At 63.1% G+C, this 20,075-nt stretch overlaps 1 protein-coding gene across 5 annotated transcripts in view; it reads left to right on the plus strand.

Annotated features, from left to right (window-relative positions):
* The window catches only part of RASA3 (RAS p21 protein activator 3), an 89,041-nt gene that overhangs the window by 65,313 nt on the left and 3,653 nt on the right, over positions 1 to 20,075 (plus strand). For 3 of the 5 annotated variants that reach the window (XM_082435223.1, XM_082435222.1, XM_082435224.1), the window contains exons 6-22: positions 496 to 576; positions 906 to 978; positions 1,604 to 1,680; positions 2,447 to 2,551; positions 4,153 to 4,309; positions 4,602 to 4,750; positions 5,273 to 5,387; positions 6,117 to 6,191; positions 6,807 to 6,930; positions 7,261 to 7,367; positions 8,163 to 8,240; positions 9,520 to 9,597; positions 10,058 to 10,131; positions 10,936 to 11,042; positions 11,429 to 11,511; positions 16,327 to 16,535; positions 16,672 to 16,775. In XM_082435223.1, coding sequence (XP_082291349.1) covers positions 496 to 576; positions 906 to 978; positions 1,604 to 1,680; positions 2,447 to 2,551; positions 4,153 to 4,309; positions 4,602 to 4,750; positions 5,273 to 5,387; positions 6,117 to 6,191; positions 6,807 to 6,930; positions 7,261 to 7,367; positions 8,163 to 8,240; positions 9,520 to 9,597; positions 10,058 to 10,131; positions 10,936 to 11,042; positions 11,429 to 11,511; positions 16,327 to 16,535; positions 16,672 to 16,775 — 1,796 coding nt within the window. The remainder of the gene's footprint in view (positions 1 to 495; positions 577 to 905; positions 979 to 1,603; positions 1,681 to 2,446; positions 2,552 to 4,152; positions 4,310 to 4,601; positions 4,751 to 5,272; positions 5,388 to 6,116; positions 6,192 to 6,806; positions 6,931 to 7,260; positions 7,368 to 8,162; positions 8,241 to 9,519; positions 9,598 to 10,057; positions 10,132 to 10,935; positions 11,043 to 11,428; positions 11,512 to 16,326; positions 16,536 to 16,671; positions 16,776 to 20,075) is intronic. The other 2 variants (XR_014256250.1, XR_014256251.1) reach the window with 1 other exon arrangement.

The following is a 20,075-nucleotide window of genomic DNA, read 5'->3' on the forward strand; positions in this document are numbered from 1 at the left end:
ACATTCCTTAACTGGAGATGTCTGGTTTGCTTTCATTAACAGTAATCTTTTGATGTTCCGCCTACCTGGTCTTTGTTGCAGAAACTCCTCTATATCCTGGCTCCCCCCGACCTCTTCAGAGGAGCCCCTCCGAGCCTTCTGAGAGGCTGCGTCCCGGGCTTGAGTCCTCAGAAAGTCCACCAAATAAAACAATTCTCAACATTATTTGTTGTGCGTTTTTTTTCATCTCACTAGCAACGTGTCCTCCGCAGCCGGGCTGCTTTTCCCTTTTCCCTGGATGCACGCACACCTTCTCCTGCCTCCAGATGTCTCCTGACTGCTGACCAGCACGTCCATCTCTGTTTATTAGACGGGAGCCCCCGGGAAGCACTTTGCAGGGCCTCGGAGCTCTTGGCCTGAGCTGTGGAGACAGCTGCCCTCCCGGACCCCAGGGCGGCCTTGAGAGATGGCCCGCTGGCCTCGGGTCCCCTCCTGACCTCCCACTTCTTTCCTCAGCATCCTCGAGTGCCAGGGCCTCCCCATCGTGAACGGGCAGTGTGACCCCTACGCCACGGTGACCCTGGCGGGACCGTGCAGGCAAGTACAGCCTCGGCTGGCAGGGGGGGCGAGGTCGGATTCCCCACTTGGGAAAGCAGGTGAGCCAGACGAGGGTGTGCAATTTTAACTTCCTTTTGTTTCCTTTATTGCCCTAGAGTTGCTTTGTAAAAAAGAGAGCCTTTCTGATGTTCACGTTGGGTATCTTTGGCTCAGTAAAGGGCCCTGATTTGCATACCGTCTGGGGTTGGAGACAAACAGACAGGCCCGTAGGCCGTGGTGACGTGCGTGCTGGGTGGCCCAGCCTCAGCCAAGAGATTCGGCATCAACAGCGCTTGTTTTCCATCCTGACCCTCCCCCCTCGATTACAGGTCGGAAGCAAAGAAGACAAAAGTGAAAAAGAAGACCAACAACCCCCAGTTTGACGAAGTGTTTTACTTTGAGGTTGGTGTTTCAGTGGCACAAATGCAGTTGAGACGCGCACCCCAGGGTCTTTGGCAAAAAGACCCTCAGTCACGTACTTCCGAGAGTTCTGGGGTGCTGCCCCCACGTGAAGACCCCCTCCTGCCCTGCAGCTCGAATTCCGAGGAACCGGCCTTCCTCCCCCGGGCAGAAAGGTTGTTTGTTGCTTCCAGCATGGCCCGGTTTTGAGTTGGATGCTGACAAATTAATGCTTTCCAAATTATCAAGACATTGATGTTTTTGGGTTTGGTTTGGTTGGTTTGGGGTTTCTTGGTTTTTGCCTGCTACACCCAGTCTTCCCTGAGCAGTGGAGGGAGGCTTGTCTCACTGGAAGTAGTGAGGGTCTTGAGGCAGAAGAGGAAGTGCATTCAGATGAGAGCCCCCGGCTGCCCCTCAGAATGTGAACCACCAGCAGGACGGCGGCGCGGGGGCCGAGGCCGGAGCAGAACCGCCAGCCGTCGGCTCCGCGGCCGCGGCCCCGGTGACGCGCAGGTGGCCGTTCTTCCCCCGCAAGGGCCGGCCCAGATGAGCACAAGGGGGCCTTGCTCCCAGGGAGAGCGGGCAGCCAGGGGCAGCAGAGGCCTGACGGTCTCCCTCCGTCCCCCAGGTGACCAGGCCCTGCAGCTACAACCGCAAGTCCCACTTCGACTTCGAGGACGAGGACGTGGACAAGCTGGAAATCCGGTGAGCGGGAGGCGCTCAGGGTCGAGGTTCCAGCTCGGCGGGGCGGCCTGCTTGCCTCTCTCCTGCTTGCTTTTTGCTGTGTCTTTAAACATTGGGGAATGGACAGAAAGGAACTTCAGTTTTCTGGGTTATTTTAACGTGAGGATGTTGGGTGGTGGCGAAAGGGCAAAGGTGGCGTGTGTTCGCCTTGCAGAGTCTTCCGGGCTGAAGGGCGACGGCTCCGAGCCCCTCTGCGTGTGCAAGGCCCGGCCTGGCTCGCGGTCCCGCTGCTTCGGGGGCCTCGCTGTGCCGGGTCGCAGCGTCCGCTGGGGGACTCACCAGCCCTCTTGCCACGCCGGCCGCAGCACCGCCCCCATGTCAGGGGACAGATCATAAGCCTGAGGCTGGGGTGACCGCGTTAGGTCTGATGGGCCCTGCTTACGAGAACCATAGGGATTCTCCAGATTTGACATCACTTGAAATCTGCTTTCCTGTGGGCCAGGGTTTCCCGAGGCGCCTGAGGTTCGGAAGCTCAGAGGGGGCAGAATCGGGTCCCTCCCGCGAGCCTGGCCTCGAGCAGTGACAGGCCGTGGGGGTGGGGCTCCGGGCAGGCGGGCTTGTCCCTCCAAGGGCCTGAACTGCTCCACCTCACGCTCCAGCCGTGCTCAGTGTGGCCTTCAGGCCCCGTCCCGTCCTGCCCCGGGTTCTCTGGGGAGAGCTCGGGGGCGCCGGGACCCCGCCCCTCCTCGCCGCCCGGTAAGAGGCCCGCACAACTGCTGTTTTCCAGGGTGGACCTCTGGAACGCCAGCAACCTGAAGTTTGGGGACGAGTTTCTGGGGGAGCTGAGGGTCCCGCTCAAGGTGCTGCGGCAGTCCAGCCCCCACGAGGCCTGGTGAGGGCACCCGGGGCCCCGCAGCGGCCTCCACACGGAAGGGGGCCGTGCCAGCCGTGCCCTGCCGCACTCAAAACCCTCGCGTGTCCCGGAGACCAGCGTCCTGCGCCCCATCTCTGTCTCTCATCTCCAGGGCACCCGGTTCCCTTTCACCAGGGCTTCCAGGTCACATCGCGTGACAGGGAGCAGATGCCAGTCTCGGCTGCTCCGGCCCCAGACTGGCTTCACTCCCCACGTCCCCGCAACAGACGCTTGGGCGGGGGCAGGTGCACGCACCCCACGCCACACACCAGAGCCCTGCATGCCTGCAGACCCGGGGGGGTAAAATTTGGGTTGTGCCCTGGGGAAACTGGAATTCCTGATTCAGTGCCTCAGGCGACCCTGCTCAGCCAGCAGCCCGACCTCGTGATGGGGCTGTGACGGGCAGCCCCCGGTGGCCAGTGCCTCAGCCCACGGCGCGCCGCCCAGCACGTGCGCTCAGAGCAGCCGGGTGCCTGCAAGGCCGCCGGCTGTGCCGGGAGAGGGAGAGTGTCCGTCAGGAGCACCGCTGGGTGCCCGTGTGCCCGGGGCCGCCCGCCCTGCAGCACAAGCCCCCCCCACCGGCGTGCACTTATGAGGGTGATTCCCCCCGGGCTCTGCTCAGTGCTGGCCGCTGTCGGGTGTCAGTGTTCAGGGGTAAATTATTTTACTGCAGTTTCCTAAACTGCTCGCGACCCCTTCCCCTGTCCTACCTGTTCCTCCCACCCTCCCGCTTCCCCACCCCAGCGTCTGAGTCTGTGGCTCTGTGTGATCAGCGCGAAGTACACAACTGTGGGGGATGCCCGTGCAGGCGCTGCGGGGGTGTCAGATGGGGGACCCCCAGGTGCAGGGACCCTGCGGGGGTGTCAGATGGGGGACCCCCAGGTGCCCGGACCCTGCGGGGGTGTCAGATGGGGGACCCCCCAGGTGCCCAGACCCTGAGGGGGTGTCAGATGGGGGACGCCCCAGGTGCAGGGACCCTGCGGGGGTATCAGATGGAGGACCCCCCAGGTGCCCGGACCCTGCGGGGGTGTCAGATGGGGGACCCCCCAGGTGCCCGGACCCTGCGGGGGTATCAGATGGGGGACCCCCCCAGGTGCATGGACCCTGCGGGGGTATCAGATGGAGGACCCCCCAGGTGCCCGGACCCTGCGGGGGTGTCAGATGGGGGACCCCCCAGGTGCCCAGACCCTGAGGGAGTGTCAGATGGGGGACGCCCCAGGTGCAGGGACCCTGCGGGGGTATCAGATGGAGGACCCCCCAGGTGCCCGGACCCTGCGGGGGTGTCAGATGGGGGACGCCCCGGGTGCAGGGACCCTGCGGGGGTGTCAGACGGGGGACGCCCCAGGTGCAGGGACCCTGCGGGGGTGTCAGATGGGGGACCCCCAGGTGCCCGGACCCTGCGGGGGTGTCAGGTGGGGGCCACTGAGGCAGAGGGACCTAAGCGGGGTGTCCTGTAGAATCTCCCGAGTCCCCTTGCCTCAGACCCCGACACAGCCTGTGACGGGAGGACCACCCAAGCGGGGTCCCCGGGGGAGCTGCTGCCTCATACTGCCTTGTTTGGTCCGTGTGTCCTGCACCAGGTACTTTCTTCAGCCCCGGGACAACGGCAGTAAGAGCCTGAAGCCGGAAGACCTGGGGTCCCTGCGCTTGAACGTGGTTTACACGGAAGACCACGTCTTCTCCTCCGACTACTACAGCCCCCTGCGGGACCTGCTTCTGCGGTCGGCGGACGTGGAGGTACCTGCGTGGCCCATGCACCGTGGCCCCCCCTTGGGCCTGCCGTGTGTTCGGGACCGTCTGGGTCTCCCTCTGCTGGGGATGGGAGCCCTCACGCCCCCCGCAGCGAGAGCCACAGGACCCGGCGCTGCCCACGCCTGGCGCTCTGTCTGACTGTGACCCCAGGGTCGTGGCCCTCTGTTCACCGGCCCCGGTGCTGTGTGTGGAGGGGGGGGAGGTGCAGACCCGCCGGGCGCATGCAGAGCAGGGGGCTGGGCCTGGGGCTCGCCTCCTTCACGCCCTGTCTCCCCAGCCCGTCTCGGCGTCCGCGGCCCACATCCTGGGCGAGGTCTGCAGGGAGAAGCAGGAGGCGGCCGTCCCGCTGGTGCGGCTCTTCCTGCACTACGGCCGGGTGGTGCCCTTCATCAGTGCCATCGCCAGCGCCGAGGTCCGGAGGACCCAGTGAGTGCCGAGCGCGCCCCGAGACCCTCCGGGGGTCCGGCCTGGTGAGGGGCTGGACGGGGTCCAGACGGCCAGAGGAAGCCACACGGGTCAGGGTTCCTTCAGAGACACACTTGCTCTTTTAGAAATGCGCCTTTTCTCCTGGGAACGGGGAGGCACGTGGCCCGGAGGGGTGAGCCGGGCACCGGGTGCCTCGGGGGCGGCTCCATTCCTGAGGCTGGGGCTGCGGCCCTTCTGGGGAGGTGGGCTCTGCTGGGAGTGGCTCCCTGGGACCGTTGGCTCAGAAAGATCCAGAGCATGCCCTGCTGGAGGTGTCGTGAGGTTGGGCTTTGCCTCCCGTGCTGACCCCAGGCCCTGAGGAGGTGAGGGGGCGCGTGGCCGGCATGCCCTGGGGACCCGGCGGTGGCCGCGGTGGGTTTGTTACACGGCAGGCAGGCCCAGGGCTCAGGCCCCCGCTGCGAGGCGTCGGTCAGGTGGCCTCCCTGCCCCCTGGATGCCTCCCTATCCGACACTGTTTTCCAGGGATCCCAATACCATCTTCCGGGGAAACTCGCTAACGTCCAAGTGCATTGACGAGACGATGAAGTTGGCGGGGATGCACTACCTGCACGTCACCCTGAAGCCCACCATAGAGGAGGTGAGGGGGCGCTGCTGGCGGGCCAGAGAGTCCCGAGGGAAGGGCAGGCGACACAGAGCCCGCAGCCCCGCGCCCCGCCTAAGCCCAGAGCTGTGGGCGTCACAGGGGACACGCACTGCGTGTCCTCAAGCTGTCCACGTCAGCTTCTCCCCGGCTTCCCAAGGGGACCTTCTGAGCATCCCAGAATCTTCCTTGTTTTCTCAAATTAGAAAAATACTTAAGCAAGTCCATCATTCCGCTAAGACAGAATGACACACTAGAGAAAAGCTGGCTCTTCGAGGACGCCTCCTTCCCCGAATCCGCCAGGGCAGAGAGACAGCCCTGCTGCTGTTCCCCCCCCACCCCAAACCCCTGCCCCGGCTCAGACACCCTGGGAGGAGTGACCCTCCATCTCTTACTGACCCCTTCCTGGGAGGGGCTGTTTCCCCCAGAACAGTTTCACCAAAAAACAGGTCCTTTGCGGTCCTTGCGGACCTTTGAGGGAATTGAGAATAGATTCTGGTTTGATCTGTGAGCCAAACCCTGAGAGCACTTTGAGGTAAAACGTTAATAAACTGGTGAAGCCTCACCCCGTGTCAGCCGCCGCGCTGCAGTCTCGAGAAGGACCGCCCCTCCTAGGCCGGGCCTCACGCTGCCCCTCCTGGACCAGGCCCGCCTCGCCCGCCGGGGCCCCGCCCACCTGGGCTCCGGCTCGGCTCACGCACTGCGTGTCCTCAACGCTCTCCGCAGATCTGCCAGAGTCACAAGTCCTGTGAGATCGACCCCGTGAGGCTGAAGGACGGTGAGAGCCTGGAGGGCAACACGGTGAGGCCCGGCTCGCCCTCCGGCGCCTTGGACGCCGCGACCCCCGGGATGGTGGGCGGTGGCGGGCGCCTGAGCTGCAGCGGCGTCGGGGGAGCGCCCCCCGGCGCCAGCCACCACCTCCCCTGCTCTGCGCCCGGCCTGCGCCTCCCGCCACCCATAACCGGGACCCTCCCATGGGTTGGGGGCGTCGCCCTCAGCTCAGCAAACACAGGTCCCCAACCTGGGCCACCTCTGGCTGCTCCCGGAGCTCTGCCCCAATTTTTAACACAGCCAAGTCCCTGTTTTCCTCTTTCCGTGTGGTTTCTTCACGCGAATCACACCAAGTCTTTGCCTCTAAAGAGCAGAGACCGGTCCTGGCATTCGGGAGGTCACGTCGCTGCGGGCGCTGCCTCTAGGCTGTCGGTCGATGTGGGGGACACAGCGTGCTCCCTCCGCCCGCGTCCCTGGTTGGTTGCATGGGTCACTGTGGTTGCAACGCGCTGCTCCTGACCCGCGACGGGAAGTCTGTCTTTGCTGCTCTGGGGCCCCAGCCCCGCCCTCGCCCCTCCTGGCGGCCGTGGGGTACGGCCGCCCAGGGGAGTCGGGAGCAGACGGCACTGAGCCCCTCCTTTGCAGGAGAACCTGCGGCAGTACGTGGACCGCGTCTTCAGCGTCATCACCAAGTCGGGGGTGAGCTGCCCCACCGTCATGTGTGACATCTTCTTCTCCCTGCGAGAAGCGGCCGCCAAGCGCTTCCAAGGTGAGTGCTCGTGGCGCTCACGCCGTGGGGACGCCCACACCCCTCACTGGACGGAGGCCTCCAGGCGGAGGACGGACGTTCAGGGCCCTGTAACAAGGGTTCTGACCCCGTAGCCAGTGGGCGGGGTCAGGCACCAGCATGGGGGCTGCACGGCGGGCAGGGCCCCCAGCACCTGTCTGCACTCGCCCCTGTGTGAGTTGGGCCCCAGCCCCACCCGGAGGCCACAGCCGAGCTTTGTCCCAGTGGTTCCCAGTTCCTTCCTGGCCCCCGGTTATTCCCTGCGGCTCCAGAAGCCCGGGTGAGTCGGCTGTCTCTGTGTCCTGGCCACAGATGACCTGGACGTGAGGTACACGGCCGTGAGCAGCTTCATCTTCCTGAGGTTCTTCGCTCCAGCCATCCTGTCCCCCAACCTCTTCCAGCTCACGCCCCACCACACGGTAAGTGAGCATCTGTCCTGTAAACTAGTCAGCCAGACCTCCTGACCCTCCGGCCCCCTGGACCAGCAGGTGGCCCGGGCCGTTCCCGCGAGCCGAGCCGGGGAGGTGCAGAGGTAGCCCCAGGTGGTGACTGGGTTGTGAACGTGCCACATGCCCTTAAGTCTTTGTCTCAGGAAGGTTTCAAGACTTTTTAATCAAAGTTGTGTTGTTAAAACCGCTGGATGGTGTGACCAGGGCTTCCGCTATGGGCTTTTGCCGTGACGTTACCCACGCCCACACACAGGAAGAGGGAGCACGGGTATTCAGTCATCACTCAGGCCACGCGGTCAGCAGATGGTTTGTGAGCTCCCACCGTGAGCAAGGCCCGAGGCCCGAGCCCTTGCAGAGAGAGTGCCAGGGGGCCACAGTGCTGGGCGGAAAGCCCAGGGTGATGGGCCCATTCCTGGTTTTGCTGGTTTTAAATTAAGCCTGCGAACCGTGTGGAGGGTGAGAGGCCCCCAGGCTGGGGCCCCGGGAGACTCAGCCCCAGGGTCGCCAGGGGGATCCGCTCCTTTGCTGGAAACGTGGGGTCTGAGGTCAGGGGCGGCCTGAGAGCCTGCGTTTCAGCAGCTCCCAGACCGCACGGGCTGGAGGGTCCACAGGGACCTCGGAATCCCGCGTTCGCGAGTTCGTCTGCTCACTCACGGACGACGCTCACTCTGGGCAGCTTTTAGGGGTGTCGTGCGTTTTGTCGGCGGCGGTTCTGGGCTCATTCACGACTCAACTGTGAGACCGTCCCCTTCCCGTCTCTGGCAGGACCCGCAGACGTCGAGGACGCTGACGCTTGTCTCGAAGACCATTCAGACCCTCGGCAGCCTGTCCAAGTCCAAGTCTGTGAGTCACTGACTTGAATTCTCTTTTCAACGCGAAGGAGGAGGAAGGAGTAGTCGCTGCCCAGTCTCCCCGCGAGAGGCTGTGAAACCACACTTCGGGGGGAAAGGCCAACAGCACTTGGTGGAGATGTCCCCCGTGGGTGGTGACCGTCCCCTGTGGGCGGTGACCATCCCCTGTGGGCAGTGACCATCCCCTGTGGGTGGAGATGTCCCCTGTGGGCGGTGATATCCCCTGTGGTCAGTGACCGTCCCCTGTGCATTCCCCATGGGCAGCTAACACTCCCGCTGCCATGTATGGATCCGCAAACCGTGTCTCCTTGGCTGTAGGGACTGCCTAGCTCTGCCACACAGCTGGGCGTCCTCGGCCTGAGCACCTTAAGGAAGTCGGGGTGCTGCCTGGTGACCGAGGGCTCGTCTACACGGAGCCAGCGATAGCCCCCTCCTTCCCTGGGTCTGAGCTCATTTTACCCCTTTTGGTGACAAATATGCATCTCCCCTTCACGGGGGCTTCCTGGAGACTGACGATGTGCCAGAGCCCCGAGGGTCCACCCGTGACAGCAGCAGTGGTGTGGGCTCCAGGTACCCCGCACACAGGCGGTGATGTGGCCTGTTCCTCAGGGACGGGCCTGTCAGGCTCTGTCTGGAAAGGGTTGAGCCATGACCTACAGCATCACCCCAGCCCTCCCCATTCTCTTCTTTGTGGGGTGGAGTGACCCAGGCTCTCAGCACTGCAGACAAGCAGCCCCCTGCAGGGCAAACGCTCGGCTTTCTCTGAATCCGAGGGACACAAAGCCGTGGGCCAACGTTCTCCTCCATCCGTCAGCCCCAGCGTTTGTCGGCTGGAAGCCCAGATAAACAGGCACCTGCTGGGCTGAGGTCTGCACAGACCCGCTCGTTTTCACACCCAGGGTAGCAAAGTGCCCTCATGCGGACACAGGTCCCCCCGGGTCCCTCTTGCCGTTGCCCCAGCTCCTGGAGGTGAGGACGCCTCCCATCCCAGCAACCGCGTCTGGGAGCCACGCACCCGCGAAAGGTGTTGAGTCGTGCATGACAAAGATCCAACCAAGGACCCCGTGTGGCTCGCTTTTTGAACACGGCTTGAGTGGAATCCGCCCTGCGGCGTTTGGCAAGCCCCTGCGGCTGGGGCCGGGGTACTCAGTGCCCCGGACAGCACCCACACCTGCGTGTTTCGCTGTTCAGCGCCCGTGACTGCACTCTAGATCTTTCAGGTTCAGGCCAGGAGACCTTAGGCCTTCATTAAGTGACCTGTTTCATTTTAGGCCAGTTTTAAGGAATCCTACATGGCTGCATTCTATGAGTTTTTCAACGAGCAGAAGTACGCGGATGCAGTGAAAAACGTAAGTACCGGCATCGATGAACGGAGACTCACGGCAGCAGAGGCGGCTGACTCGGTGGGAGGGATCCAGACGGCCGTGGGTGGTTGAACTGAGCGGGGAGGCCCCGTGCGGGCAAAACCCGGGGCGGGGGCCAGGGAGGGGAGCCGGGATGGCTTCCAGCTCCACGAGAGGAGCAGGTGGACCTCCAGGTGTTACCTGAGGCCTGGCAGCCTCTCAGGAGCAGTAACAGCTGTGGGTGCGGCCAGCCCTTCCCGGGAGGGGCCGGGGGTTCAGGTAGGGCCGGAAGCGTCTCAGTCTCAGCAGAGACAAGACCCCATGGTCCTCTCAGAGGGACCCCCGCCCGACAACTTGCTTCTCAGAGTCTCCTCTCTCCTCTGGTTCCAGAAGGAGATGCAGGGCACCCAGGCACTGTTCCTACGAAGGTTCCCCTTTTAACCATCCGGTTTCTTTCCCACTTCAGTTCTTAGATTTGATCTCATCCTCCGGGAGAAGAGACCCCAAGAGTGTGCAGCAGCCCATCCTGCTTAAGGAAGGGTAGGGCTGGCGGGAGAGAGGCAGGGTGGGGCTCCCAGGCTGGCTCAGCGCCAAGCGGGCATCCCTGCCCGTAGGGCCGGAGGGCGTCCAGGCCCGTCTGCGGCCTTGGTCCGTCGCCCTGAGCTGCCCCAGGGCTGCGCCATGGCGTGTTTTCACTCCTGTGCCTGTTCTCTGCCGAGGCTGCGAGTGGAGGAATGCCCGTCTGGGAGCAGAGTTTGAAGGGCGGGGAGACTGAACGGCCCCCGAATAGTCAGAGGCTTCTGGCCGGGTGGCTCCCTCACCCGAGTGCAAGGCCCCCCTGCCGCCCATCAGCCCCTCGCTCAGAAGTGTCCCCCGTCAGGGGCTCAGAATACAGGACGCAGCAGAGAGCAGCTACCTCTCACCTCCTGTCTTTGCCTCCAGAGCACACCTGCGGGGCTGGGAGCCTGCCGCCGGCACTTTCTCTGGGAGCATCTCTTGTCCATGTTTTCAGGGTGGGAGGTGAGGGGGTACCCTTTGTTGGAGCTCAGATAGCCCCACGGTCATCACCAACTCGTAACTTGAAGTTGACACCAGCACAGGAGCTAAACTTTTCAAAAGTAGAGACCTTTGCCTTTTGATTTTTAAGTCCTGTCACTTGGAAATAAAATTGTAAGATACTGAAATCCCCCAGTCTGCATCGAGTATCACAGGTACGGAAGTGGCGACCTGTTGTGATTTTGCAGGCTTTGATTTTGTGACTTTGGGCTGCTGGAGCTGGCGGGCAGGGGGGACATGCCGCCAGCCCTGGGCCGCTCACCCACCAGCCTGTCCTGTTCATGACAGGTTCATGATTAAGAGGGCACAAGGGCGAAAACGCTTTGGGATGAAGAATTTTAAGAAAAGATGGTTTCGCCTGACAAACCATGAGTTTACCTACCAGAAAAGCAAAGGTAACAAGAATAGTTCGCTTTTTATTTGTTTTCACATATTTTATAACGAGGGACCAGAGCCTTGCCTCGGCCCCGGTGGAGGTACCAGTCGCCTTTCTGGGGTGGGCGGGTCCTTACACGGGAGGGGGGCACCGAGAGGGTGGCCTGGGCATCGTGGGGAGCAGGGTCGGACCTCCGGGGTGGGTGTGGGGATCAGGGTCTCGGGGTGGACTCTCTTGTCCCGTGTGGGTGGCTCTGATCTAGATCACAGGAGGTCCCCATGGAAACGTGGGGTTGGCTTCTCGGGGACCCGGGTCCTGTTGGGGGCGAGCGCGTGAGGCCGGCGTCACCTGCCTTCGAGGGGAGGCCGGCCCCTCCTGGCGGCTCACAGGCACACTCTGCCACAGGGGACCCGCCTCTCTACGGCATCCCCATCGAGAACATCCTGGCCGTGGAGCCGCTGGAAGAGGAGTCCTTCAAGATGAAGAACGTGAGTACCACCCCATCCCCCCTGGACCCCGCTGCCGCCCCACGTCCTGCACCTGCTCCCAGACCCCTGTGGGCTGGCAGCCACAAGGTGCTGCCACGGGGCAGAGAGCCCGACCCTGCCTGCCGGGTCAGCCAGGACCCGCGGGGTTTCTCTAAGACTTTTGATTGAGATTGAGTCTTGCATCTACAAGCTCCAAAAATAGAGCAAGGGCTGCAGCCCCTCACCGCGAGCGGTTGGTCGTTGGCACTTGTCCTGTTTGCTGAGTCGAGTCCCCGGCCTCCTCCCGTCTCTCTCCGTGTAAATGTGCGTATGTTTTCTGAACTGTGTGTATCTTCACTGTATTTCTTGAAAACAAGGACATCCTTTATATAACTCTGTGCAGCTGCCAGAATCAGGACACCCAACCCGCACGCAGCGTTACTACTGACCCACCATCCAGCTGTCCAGTGACATTCTCTAAGCCGTTGTTTGTCCCAGGCCAACACCTGGTACTTGGTTCTCTGCTGTCTCCTTAATCCGGGACATTCCTCAGCCTTTCTCTGTGTTTTGTGGCCTCGACATGTTTGAAGCAGAAAGGCCAGTGTTTGGAGACAGCCCTTGGTTTGGGTGTGTCAGGGGGTCAGTGTGGCAGCTTCAGGTGATGCGTTTTATAGGGACTCCCTCGGATGTGGCACAAGTGCTGGTGACTTGTATCAGGGACCCTTGGCCTGGGGTCTGTTGGGGACTCATGGCCCGGGGTCTGCCGGGGGCCTGTGGCCCAGCGTCTGTCAGGGACATGTGGCCCAGGGTGAGTCAAGGACATGTGGCCTGGGGTCTGTCGGGGACATGTGGCCTGGGGTCTGTCAGGGACATGTGGCCCAGGGTCGGCTGGGGACCTGTGGCCTGGGGTCTGTTGGGGACATGTGGCCCAGGGTGAGTCAGGGACATGTGGCCCGGGGTCGGCCGGGGACCTGTGGCCTGGGGTCTGTCGGGGACATGTGGCCCAGGGTGAGTCAGGGACATGTGGCCCAGGGTCGGCCGGGGGTCGGTCGGGGACATGTGACCCCACTGGATGCGTTAGCTCTGCCCCATCTTTCTCGGCCACACGTTTTTTGCCTCTCTTGTCCCTTCGCTGCATCTTGTTGCTTCCTCCTGCCGAGAGCCTTTCTCTCCCCCTGGTGTTTGTTGGGCTGTGAGGCCCCGCAAGGCCCCGTTTCATTCAGGGCGGAACCCCTCATTGGTGACACCACGTGCGTGCTCACGCGGCCCAGATCTGGCCGTGGGAACGGCACGGTTTTTGCTGCCCCTGTAGCTCCCCCCTCCGGGCACACGCAGTCCACGCAGTTGGGCCCCACGGAGGTGTCCGCGTCTGCAGGAGCCCACGCGTGGCCTGACCGGCAGGAGCGAGCAGCTACCGATCAGCTTGGTCATTTCAAAGTCAGACTTTGGGTGGAGGCTCTGGGGGACCCTCCCATCAGGTCCGCCTCTGCTGACCATCCGGGTGCTTGCAGACAGCTTGGGGAACCCCCACTTTGCCTTCACTTCCCGACACTGTGGGCACCATGGTGGAGGGGGCTGGGGGGACGGTGCCTGGGTTCTCGTCGCCGAGCACCTCCGAACGCTGGGGAGGAGAGAACACTCCTGCCCACCCCCCGCCATCACCACCGTGTCCCCTCCTGTCCCCTTCGAGGGGGAGCACGAGGTTCCCACCGGGTGCCAGGACGCCTCTGCCCTCCAGGGGGTGGTCTCGTGGGGAAGTCCCCTGCAGCCTCGCGCGGTCACTGGGGGGCGATGGCCTTGCGTCCCACCTCCCCAGGCCGCCAGCCCGGAGCCCGATCTGAGGGCTTTTCTGGGCTGTCTGTTTTCATTAGAAAATCTGCACACTTAGGTCCTGTTTCTCCCAAGTCTGTTCCCATTTCTCTTTCCCTGTTCCTAATTTTCTAAATATTTTTTATATTTTTCAGTTTCATTAGATATATTTTGTATAAGTCACATGCAGTCTTTTTTGAAGGAAGGTGGGGCTGTAAATAATAACTAAGAGTTAAAACTTCAAATCCTACAAAGTATTCCCTGGTCTTCCAGCTTCAAAGAGACCCCAGCCTGTGACCGGGGCCGAGGGTGGCTGGTGGCACGGGCTCCACACCCAGGGTCCGCGGGTGAAGCCTCCCTCAGGAGCGCGGGCAGCTCCCCAGCGACCCAGACTGGGCACCTCTTCTCCGTGGCTCTCCCTCCTGTCCTGAGGCTGGAGCGGTTGGAGGGATGGCCCCGCTGGCCGGGGTCTCCCTGAGGATCATGGTGGCAGGGACGCCCCTTCCACACATAGGCAGAGCAGGTGGGAACCTCGTGGCTGGGCGGTCAGCCCCTCAAGCCCTCCGCTGCAGACGACGGCCGTCCCCAGGGTGGTTGCAGGGCGAGGCACACGGTAGATGAAGCTCCACACGATTCATTCCCCTTGTGACGCGTTGACTTGGAACGTTTTATTGTTCGGGGGACGGTCCAGTCGAGCAGAACCCTGCAGAAGCCTAACCAAGGGTAATAATCCGGAATCCTTTGCACAAAGGGACACCTTGCTTTAAGGCGGAGGGAGGGATTCTCGGGAGATCGACTCCGTTTAAGGCTCTTCGCTTCAACATTCAGACAAATTACCGCCCTCGCTCCTCAGAGCCGCGGCTGGGGGCCTTAGCGGGGTCCCGGCCCGGGGCGTCCGCGCTCTCCCGAGGTCACTGAGGGCCATCTCCTCCCCGTGACCGTCCTGAGGAGGGGTCACGATGCCGACCCGGAGCTCACACCCGTGCGCGGGGCGGAACCTGGCCCAGACCGTGCGACCCCAGAGCCTGGACGCGCGCTCCGCGCAGCCCCACACCCGGCCTCCCTCCTGTGCTTCGCGTCGCCGCCCGCAACCTGCCGCCCTCGAGCCCCCTCCAGGCCCCGGGAGCCCCAGTGCCTCTGCGGGTCACGCGCTCCCGGCTCACAGACCCGGAAGAGTCGGGCGTGCCCCCGGGAGCCGACCGGCCGCCAGCCTCCTTCCCCGTCCTCGCGTCCGTCTGCCTCGCGCTCCTGGCTCCCTGGGGCGGTCTGGTTTCGGTAGGTGCCCACGGCCGCACTGGGTCTGTCTGTCCGGCCTCCGTCTGGTCTGAGGCCGGCCCCACGGCCCCAAAGGGTTAGGATGCTCGCTGGACGGATGGTCGGAGACGGCAGCTGCGCTCGCCCTGCGCCGGCTCCCGACCTTGGCTCCTGGTCCCGCCCCAGGACAATTCGAGGCCATGTTTTGGGCCGGCAGGTGGCCCCGTGGCAGGTGCGGCGGGTTTCTGGACCCGAGGGAGGTTAGCACCCTTGTCCTGCCCCCTTGGTGGGCCGCATCCTGCCGCGTGTGTCTGCACGGCATCTCCCACCCCTCCCCAGGATGGGGCTGGGGACGCTGCACTCTCAGCCGGTGGCGTTCCCGACGACCACAGAGGGGCACAGCGTGGAAAATACCCTGGAAGCAGCCGTGAGCTGCTTCATTCCGTCAGGGTTACAGTGAGTCCCTAATTTCAGAATCCTTTGCTCATCGGCCTGTGTTTTCCCGCTGCCTTCCCCAGAGGCGGCCTCCACGCACTAACTACCAGGCCGACGTCCTCCTCCGTTTGTGAGACGTCTTCGAAGGCCTGTGCTTGCCGGGCCCTGGCGGAGGGGCCAGCCCGTGAGGGCGCTCAGAGCGGAGTGCTTCCGCCAGGGCCTTCCCTCCTTCAGGGGGCGCAGCCACGTACAGATCACGCAGTCTGAGGCCTGTGCGACGGTGCATGTGTGGGTAGGGTGGGGCTGGGGGGGCCTTGGCTATTCACTCAGGAACTTGGACCCAGACCCCGCCCAGAATCCTGCGAATCCTGTTCCTCCTCCCGGGCACACCACCCCGCTTTGCAAAAGGCCACCGTGGACTTTGACGTCCCGACTCCTGGCCTCCCACACGCCCTCTGACAAGTCCAGCCTGACAGCCTCCCAGGGCTCAGGGCTGCCGACCTCCCTGCCCTTCTGTGTGCAGCCGGGCCTGCGTCTGCTGGGAGCACCTGACCCTCGCTGCCCCCAGGGCCTTTGCACCTACTGTCCCCTGCTGCCTGCTTTACCTCCCTGCTTTCCCCACTCAGCTTAATTAACTCTGGGTCGCTGTCTGATCGCAGCTGGAGGATCGTTTATCGCGAGGGCTCTCTGCTGACCCTCCGTTAGGCCTCCTCCCTCACACAGCCCCTGTGCTTTGTGTTCACTCTTGTCTTTCTTGCTGGCTGGGAGCTCACGAGAGCAGAAACTATGTCTGGGCCACTGTGTCCCAGGACCTAGGGCAGTGCCTGGTACTCAGGAATGTTTGTTGAATGAATAGTAAACAGGAAAGGCAGTGGAGGCTCCGAGAAGCCTCATGGGGGAAGTAACATCTGCCTGGAAGGAGGAGGAGGGGTCCCTGGAGTGGTCAGCCTTGAGTGGGGGGAGTACATTTCCGATGGACAACAGCACATGCAGAGGCCCCGAGGCAAGTCTGGGGATGCGGACGGGAGAGTGGGCAGGGTGTGCTATGGCGTCTGTACAAAGCCCATCCCGCTCAAAGAAGAAGGAGGCCCAGAGAAGCCAACGCATCTGTGTAACGGCCACGTCCCGCTTCAGGTGTCCTGGGGCAGGCAAGTGGTGCAGCGCCTTTGCTTTTCCAGGGCGACCCCAAGGCCCCCGAAAGGCAGCACCCTGGCCCAGCTGACCAGGGCTGACGCAGCTGAGCCACGCGGGCTCCTGTGTGGCCCCAGGCTGGTTGGCGTGGACAAGAGTGGCCCCTGCAGTTCAGGCGGGAGGCCCTGAGCCCGCTCTTCCCCTCAGATGTTCCAGGTCATCCAGCCCGAGCGGGCTCTGTACATCCAGGCCAACAACTGCGTGGAGGCCAAGGCCTGGATCGACATCCTCACCAAGGTGAGCCAGTGCAACCAGAAGCGCCTGGCCGTCTACCACCCGTCCGCCTACCTGAACGGCCACTGGCTGTGCTGCAGGGCCTCCTCGGACACGGCCGCCGGCTGCTCCCCCTGCACCAGGTAGGCTGTGACTGGCGCCCCAGCCCCGGTCGGGGAGAAGCGCGGGGTTGGGCCCCCCGTCTTTAGTGACCTTTAAATAACCAACGCCACAATTGACCCCTCCTCCTCTCCGCCCGCTCTCGCGGTGTCTGGGCAGCGGCCTCCCAGCAAACATCCAGCTGGACATCGACGGGGACCGAGAGACTGAGCGCATCTACTCTCTGTTCAGCTCGTACATGAGCAAACTCGAGAAGATGCAAGGTGAGGCGGGGCGGACGGGGGTGAACCCTGGGGGCCGCCAAGGGCTGCGCGGTGTCGTCGTTTATAGCGCTGATGGGGAAAATGTTTCTGCAGGTTAAGTGGCTATTTGGGGGGCAGTTACTTTGATAACAGGTTCTACGGATAATTTTAAGGTGGAATTTAGCTTGCAACCTCTGAACTGCCAAATTCTTGAGAAGATCCTGTGTCTTAATAACCTCCCATGCCTCCAAACAAGGAATTTCATTCGTCTGTGTTTTCCAGAGGGACGTGTGCACATGTGTGTGTGTGGACCCGTGTGTGAGTGTGCGTGTGTTTGTGCCTGCCCAGCAGCTCCAGGCGTATCTATGCAACTTCGTTTTCCTGCCTTTCGTTGCTCTCCATGACCTGCAGAATGAAGCAGTGTAGGTGGGGCAAGTCAGGAGACCAGGGGGGCGCTTGGGCTGTAGCAGGAGAGGCAGACGCAAGACGAGCTGGGGGCGGTAAGCTGTTTGACCCTGCACTGGGGCTGGCGCTTCTCAGAGCTGCTGTTAGAGATTCTGTGGTGGGCCCTGCAGCCCCCTCCGAAGGTGCCTGGAAACAAGCCTGTTGGACTCTTTTCCTTTTCGTCTCCTGGTCAGTTGTGGGCCACAGCCTGGAGGGTACTTTAGCCACGCCTTGGTGAGCACGCAGCTGCCCGCCCATGTTCTCCAGACCCCCCACCTCCCTCTCCGCCCCAGCACCACGCGGCAGACCCCTGTGCCTTTGCCCCTGACGCGCCCCTCGTCTGGCTAACGCCGTGTGTCCTGTGGGGGCCCCTCCCGAGCTTCTCCTGCCCCCCCGCGGACAGCCTGTGCTGATCTCTGTCATTACGACGATACCCTCTCAGATCTGTTCAGACCCGCGACACACCTGACCTTGAGAGGAGAGGCAGGTGTCATTCATCCCAGTGCCTAACACACAGGAGGGACTCGGTACCTGTCTGCTGGATGCGTGGATGGATGGGTGGATGGATGGATGGATGGATGGGTGGGTGCATGGGTAGATGGACGGACTATCAAATGGAAAGGGGTCTTGAACACCCAGCCTCCCGCCCAGGATAGCAGTGATCTTGACAACAAGGGTTCACAGAAGGTCAGCAGGATTGGAGACCTTACCGCTCACTTCACGGAGGCACCAAAGCACTGAGTCACTCTCCACAGTCTTCAGGCCTCTGCCTGGAACCTCAGTGCTTTCTTGAGGCGGATACTCTGCGGTCAGGGGCTCTCATCTCCTTGAGACCCTCGTTTATGTCGGCCAAACTGCCCTGAGCGCTCGGCCCGTGGGCTGACGACGTACCAAGGCCTCTCCTCCGGGCACAGCAGCCTTTGCGTGCTTGGAGGCGGCTGTGTTCCGGTCGCCTGTGAGTCTGTCCCCCCACCTCCCTCACGGCAGGGACACCCACTCAGTGTCCCCCTGCAGTTTGGTGCCCGGCGCTTCAGGTGGCGCAGGGCCAGTGCAGGGCTGGGCGGGATCGTGTGCTGAAGGGCTGCCGTGGGGCCTGGGCTGCTGGACCGAGATCACGCGGCCAAGGTCTTGGTGATGGCGGCCGGCCACCCCGTCTGTGCCCTGGAGGCAGCCTGCACCCACACCTTCCCGCAGGCACGATCAGGGGGCCTGGGAAGGTCTCGGGGTGACTTTCACAGACACGGAGCCGCGCTGCACACGTGACCGTGAATTCAGCCTGAAGCCTTTTCACCCGCCCACCCCCCTGCAGCCCAGCCAGCACCTCGGTGCAGCGCATCAGCTAAGGGCCCATCTGCCCTCAGCAGGGACCAGGGCGCACTTTCAGTCTTGCCCTTCCCATCTCAGGGCACGGACACTGGGCTCACTGTCAGGGCCTCTGTGTCCTGTGTCACCCGGCCATTGGGTGTCCTCCCGACTTTGATATCTGCCCCCCACTGTCACCGGCAGGGGCCACGCTTGCCACCCGGCCCCGTGGACGCTCCGGGTCTGTTCTGGGTCCCGTCACGCATCTTGCGTCTGACGTTGGGCCCGGAATTAAAACCTGCTCCCCAGCCTGGTCCTGGGACCTCCTCCCGGGTCTGTCCCAGCTCCCGCCGCCCTGGCCACCCTCCTTGGTGCCCTAGCACGGGATTGCCCGCGACGCACAGGCCTCGGTGCGGAGCTGCTTTGGCATCCGCTGCGAGACCAACTGGGCACACGACCCCCTCCTCTGGGAAACGGCAGCGACGGGCCCCACCCGCCAGGCTGGCCCAAGGGCTGCGTGGGACAGCCCGTGTGAGGCGGTTCACGCAGCCCCCGAGCTGAGGCGGCCGGGCGTCCCTGCCTGCGTCCCGACCCCGCCACCGCCCGTCCCCCCGCACGGGATCGTGGTCCTTCGGTGCTTCCCATCCTACTCCTGAGCTGCCCTGTTTCCCAGAAGGGTCCACTGCGGCTCGGGAGCTTGAGGGACTCGCTCAAGGCCAAGCAGTTACAGCCAGAGGGGACCCGGGGAGGACCTGCAGGCAGCCCGGCTCCAGGGCCGTCACCGGCGTGGCTCACCCTCGCCCTGGGTGGTCCCGGCCCAGGTCTCCGCTCCTTTATCCCTCGCGTGGGGAGCCCTTATCTTTCTCGCGTCATGTTCCCATTTCCTTTGAGATTTTGCATCTTCCCAGGTTCCCTTTGCACAGACTTGTGATTTTTCAGTATGAATTAAGAGGTTCCCCTTGAGTTGGAAGTAAAGGCAGTAAAGCTTTCTGTGATGGCGAACCAGCAGCACGTCACAGACCATGGTGAAGGGGCCTGATGCCAGCTCACCTGGGCCAGGCACCTGGTCTCTCTGTGGCCCTGGAGTGCAGGACACAGCTCGGGTGTTTGTAGGCAGGTGGGGGGCCCGGAGGCCACAGCGTGGTCTTCAGCAGGAGTGAGGTGGTCGGATGAGAAAGGTACCTGTTGAGCAGGTGGGGCGATGGAGGCCCTAAGAAGCTGCTAGCACAGACCGGCCGACAGGTGATGGCCGAGAGGATGGCTTCTTGCCTACCCTGCGCCCTGCAGGTCCCTGCGTGGCGCGTCCTCGTAAACGTGGGATGGAGCCCCCCACCCCTTTCTAAGGTGGGGCTTCTCGAGCGCATCTCCCCAGACTGACCCTGGGTGACCCCACCGGCCCTTGAACCAGCCTGGCCCAGGCTCCGGGAGCAGCCGTCTGGGAGCCTGGTCACCCTGGAGAGGGGCTGGGCCCTGGTGCTCAGCGTTGGACCCTCGGGGCTGCGGTTCCCGGCCCAGCTTCCGGCGCCGCAGGCTTCTCCGGGGTTCAGGGTCGGCCCGACTCTTAGCGGCTCCTGT

This window comes from Balaenoptera physalus, assembly GCF_965194825.1.
Source record: "Balaenoptera physalus genome assembly, chromosome: 18".
Lineage (NCBI taxonomy): Eukaryota > Metazoa > Chordata > Mammalia > Artiodactyla > Balaenopteridae > Balaenoptera > Balaenoptera physalus.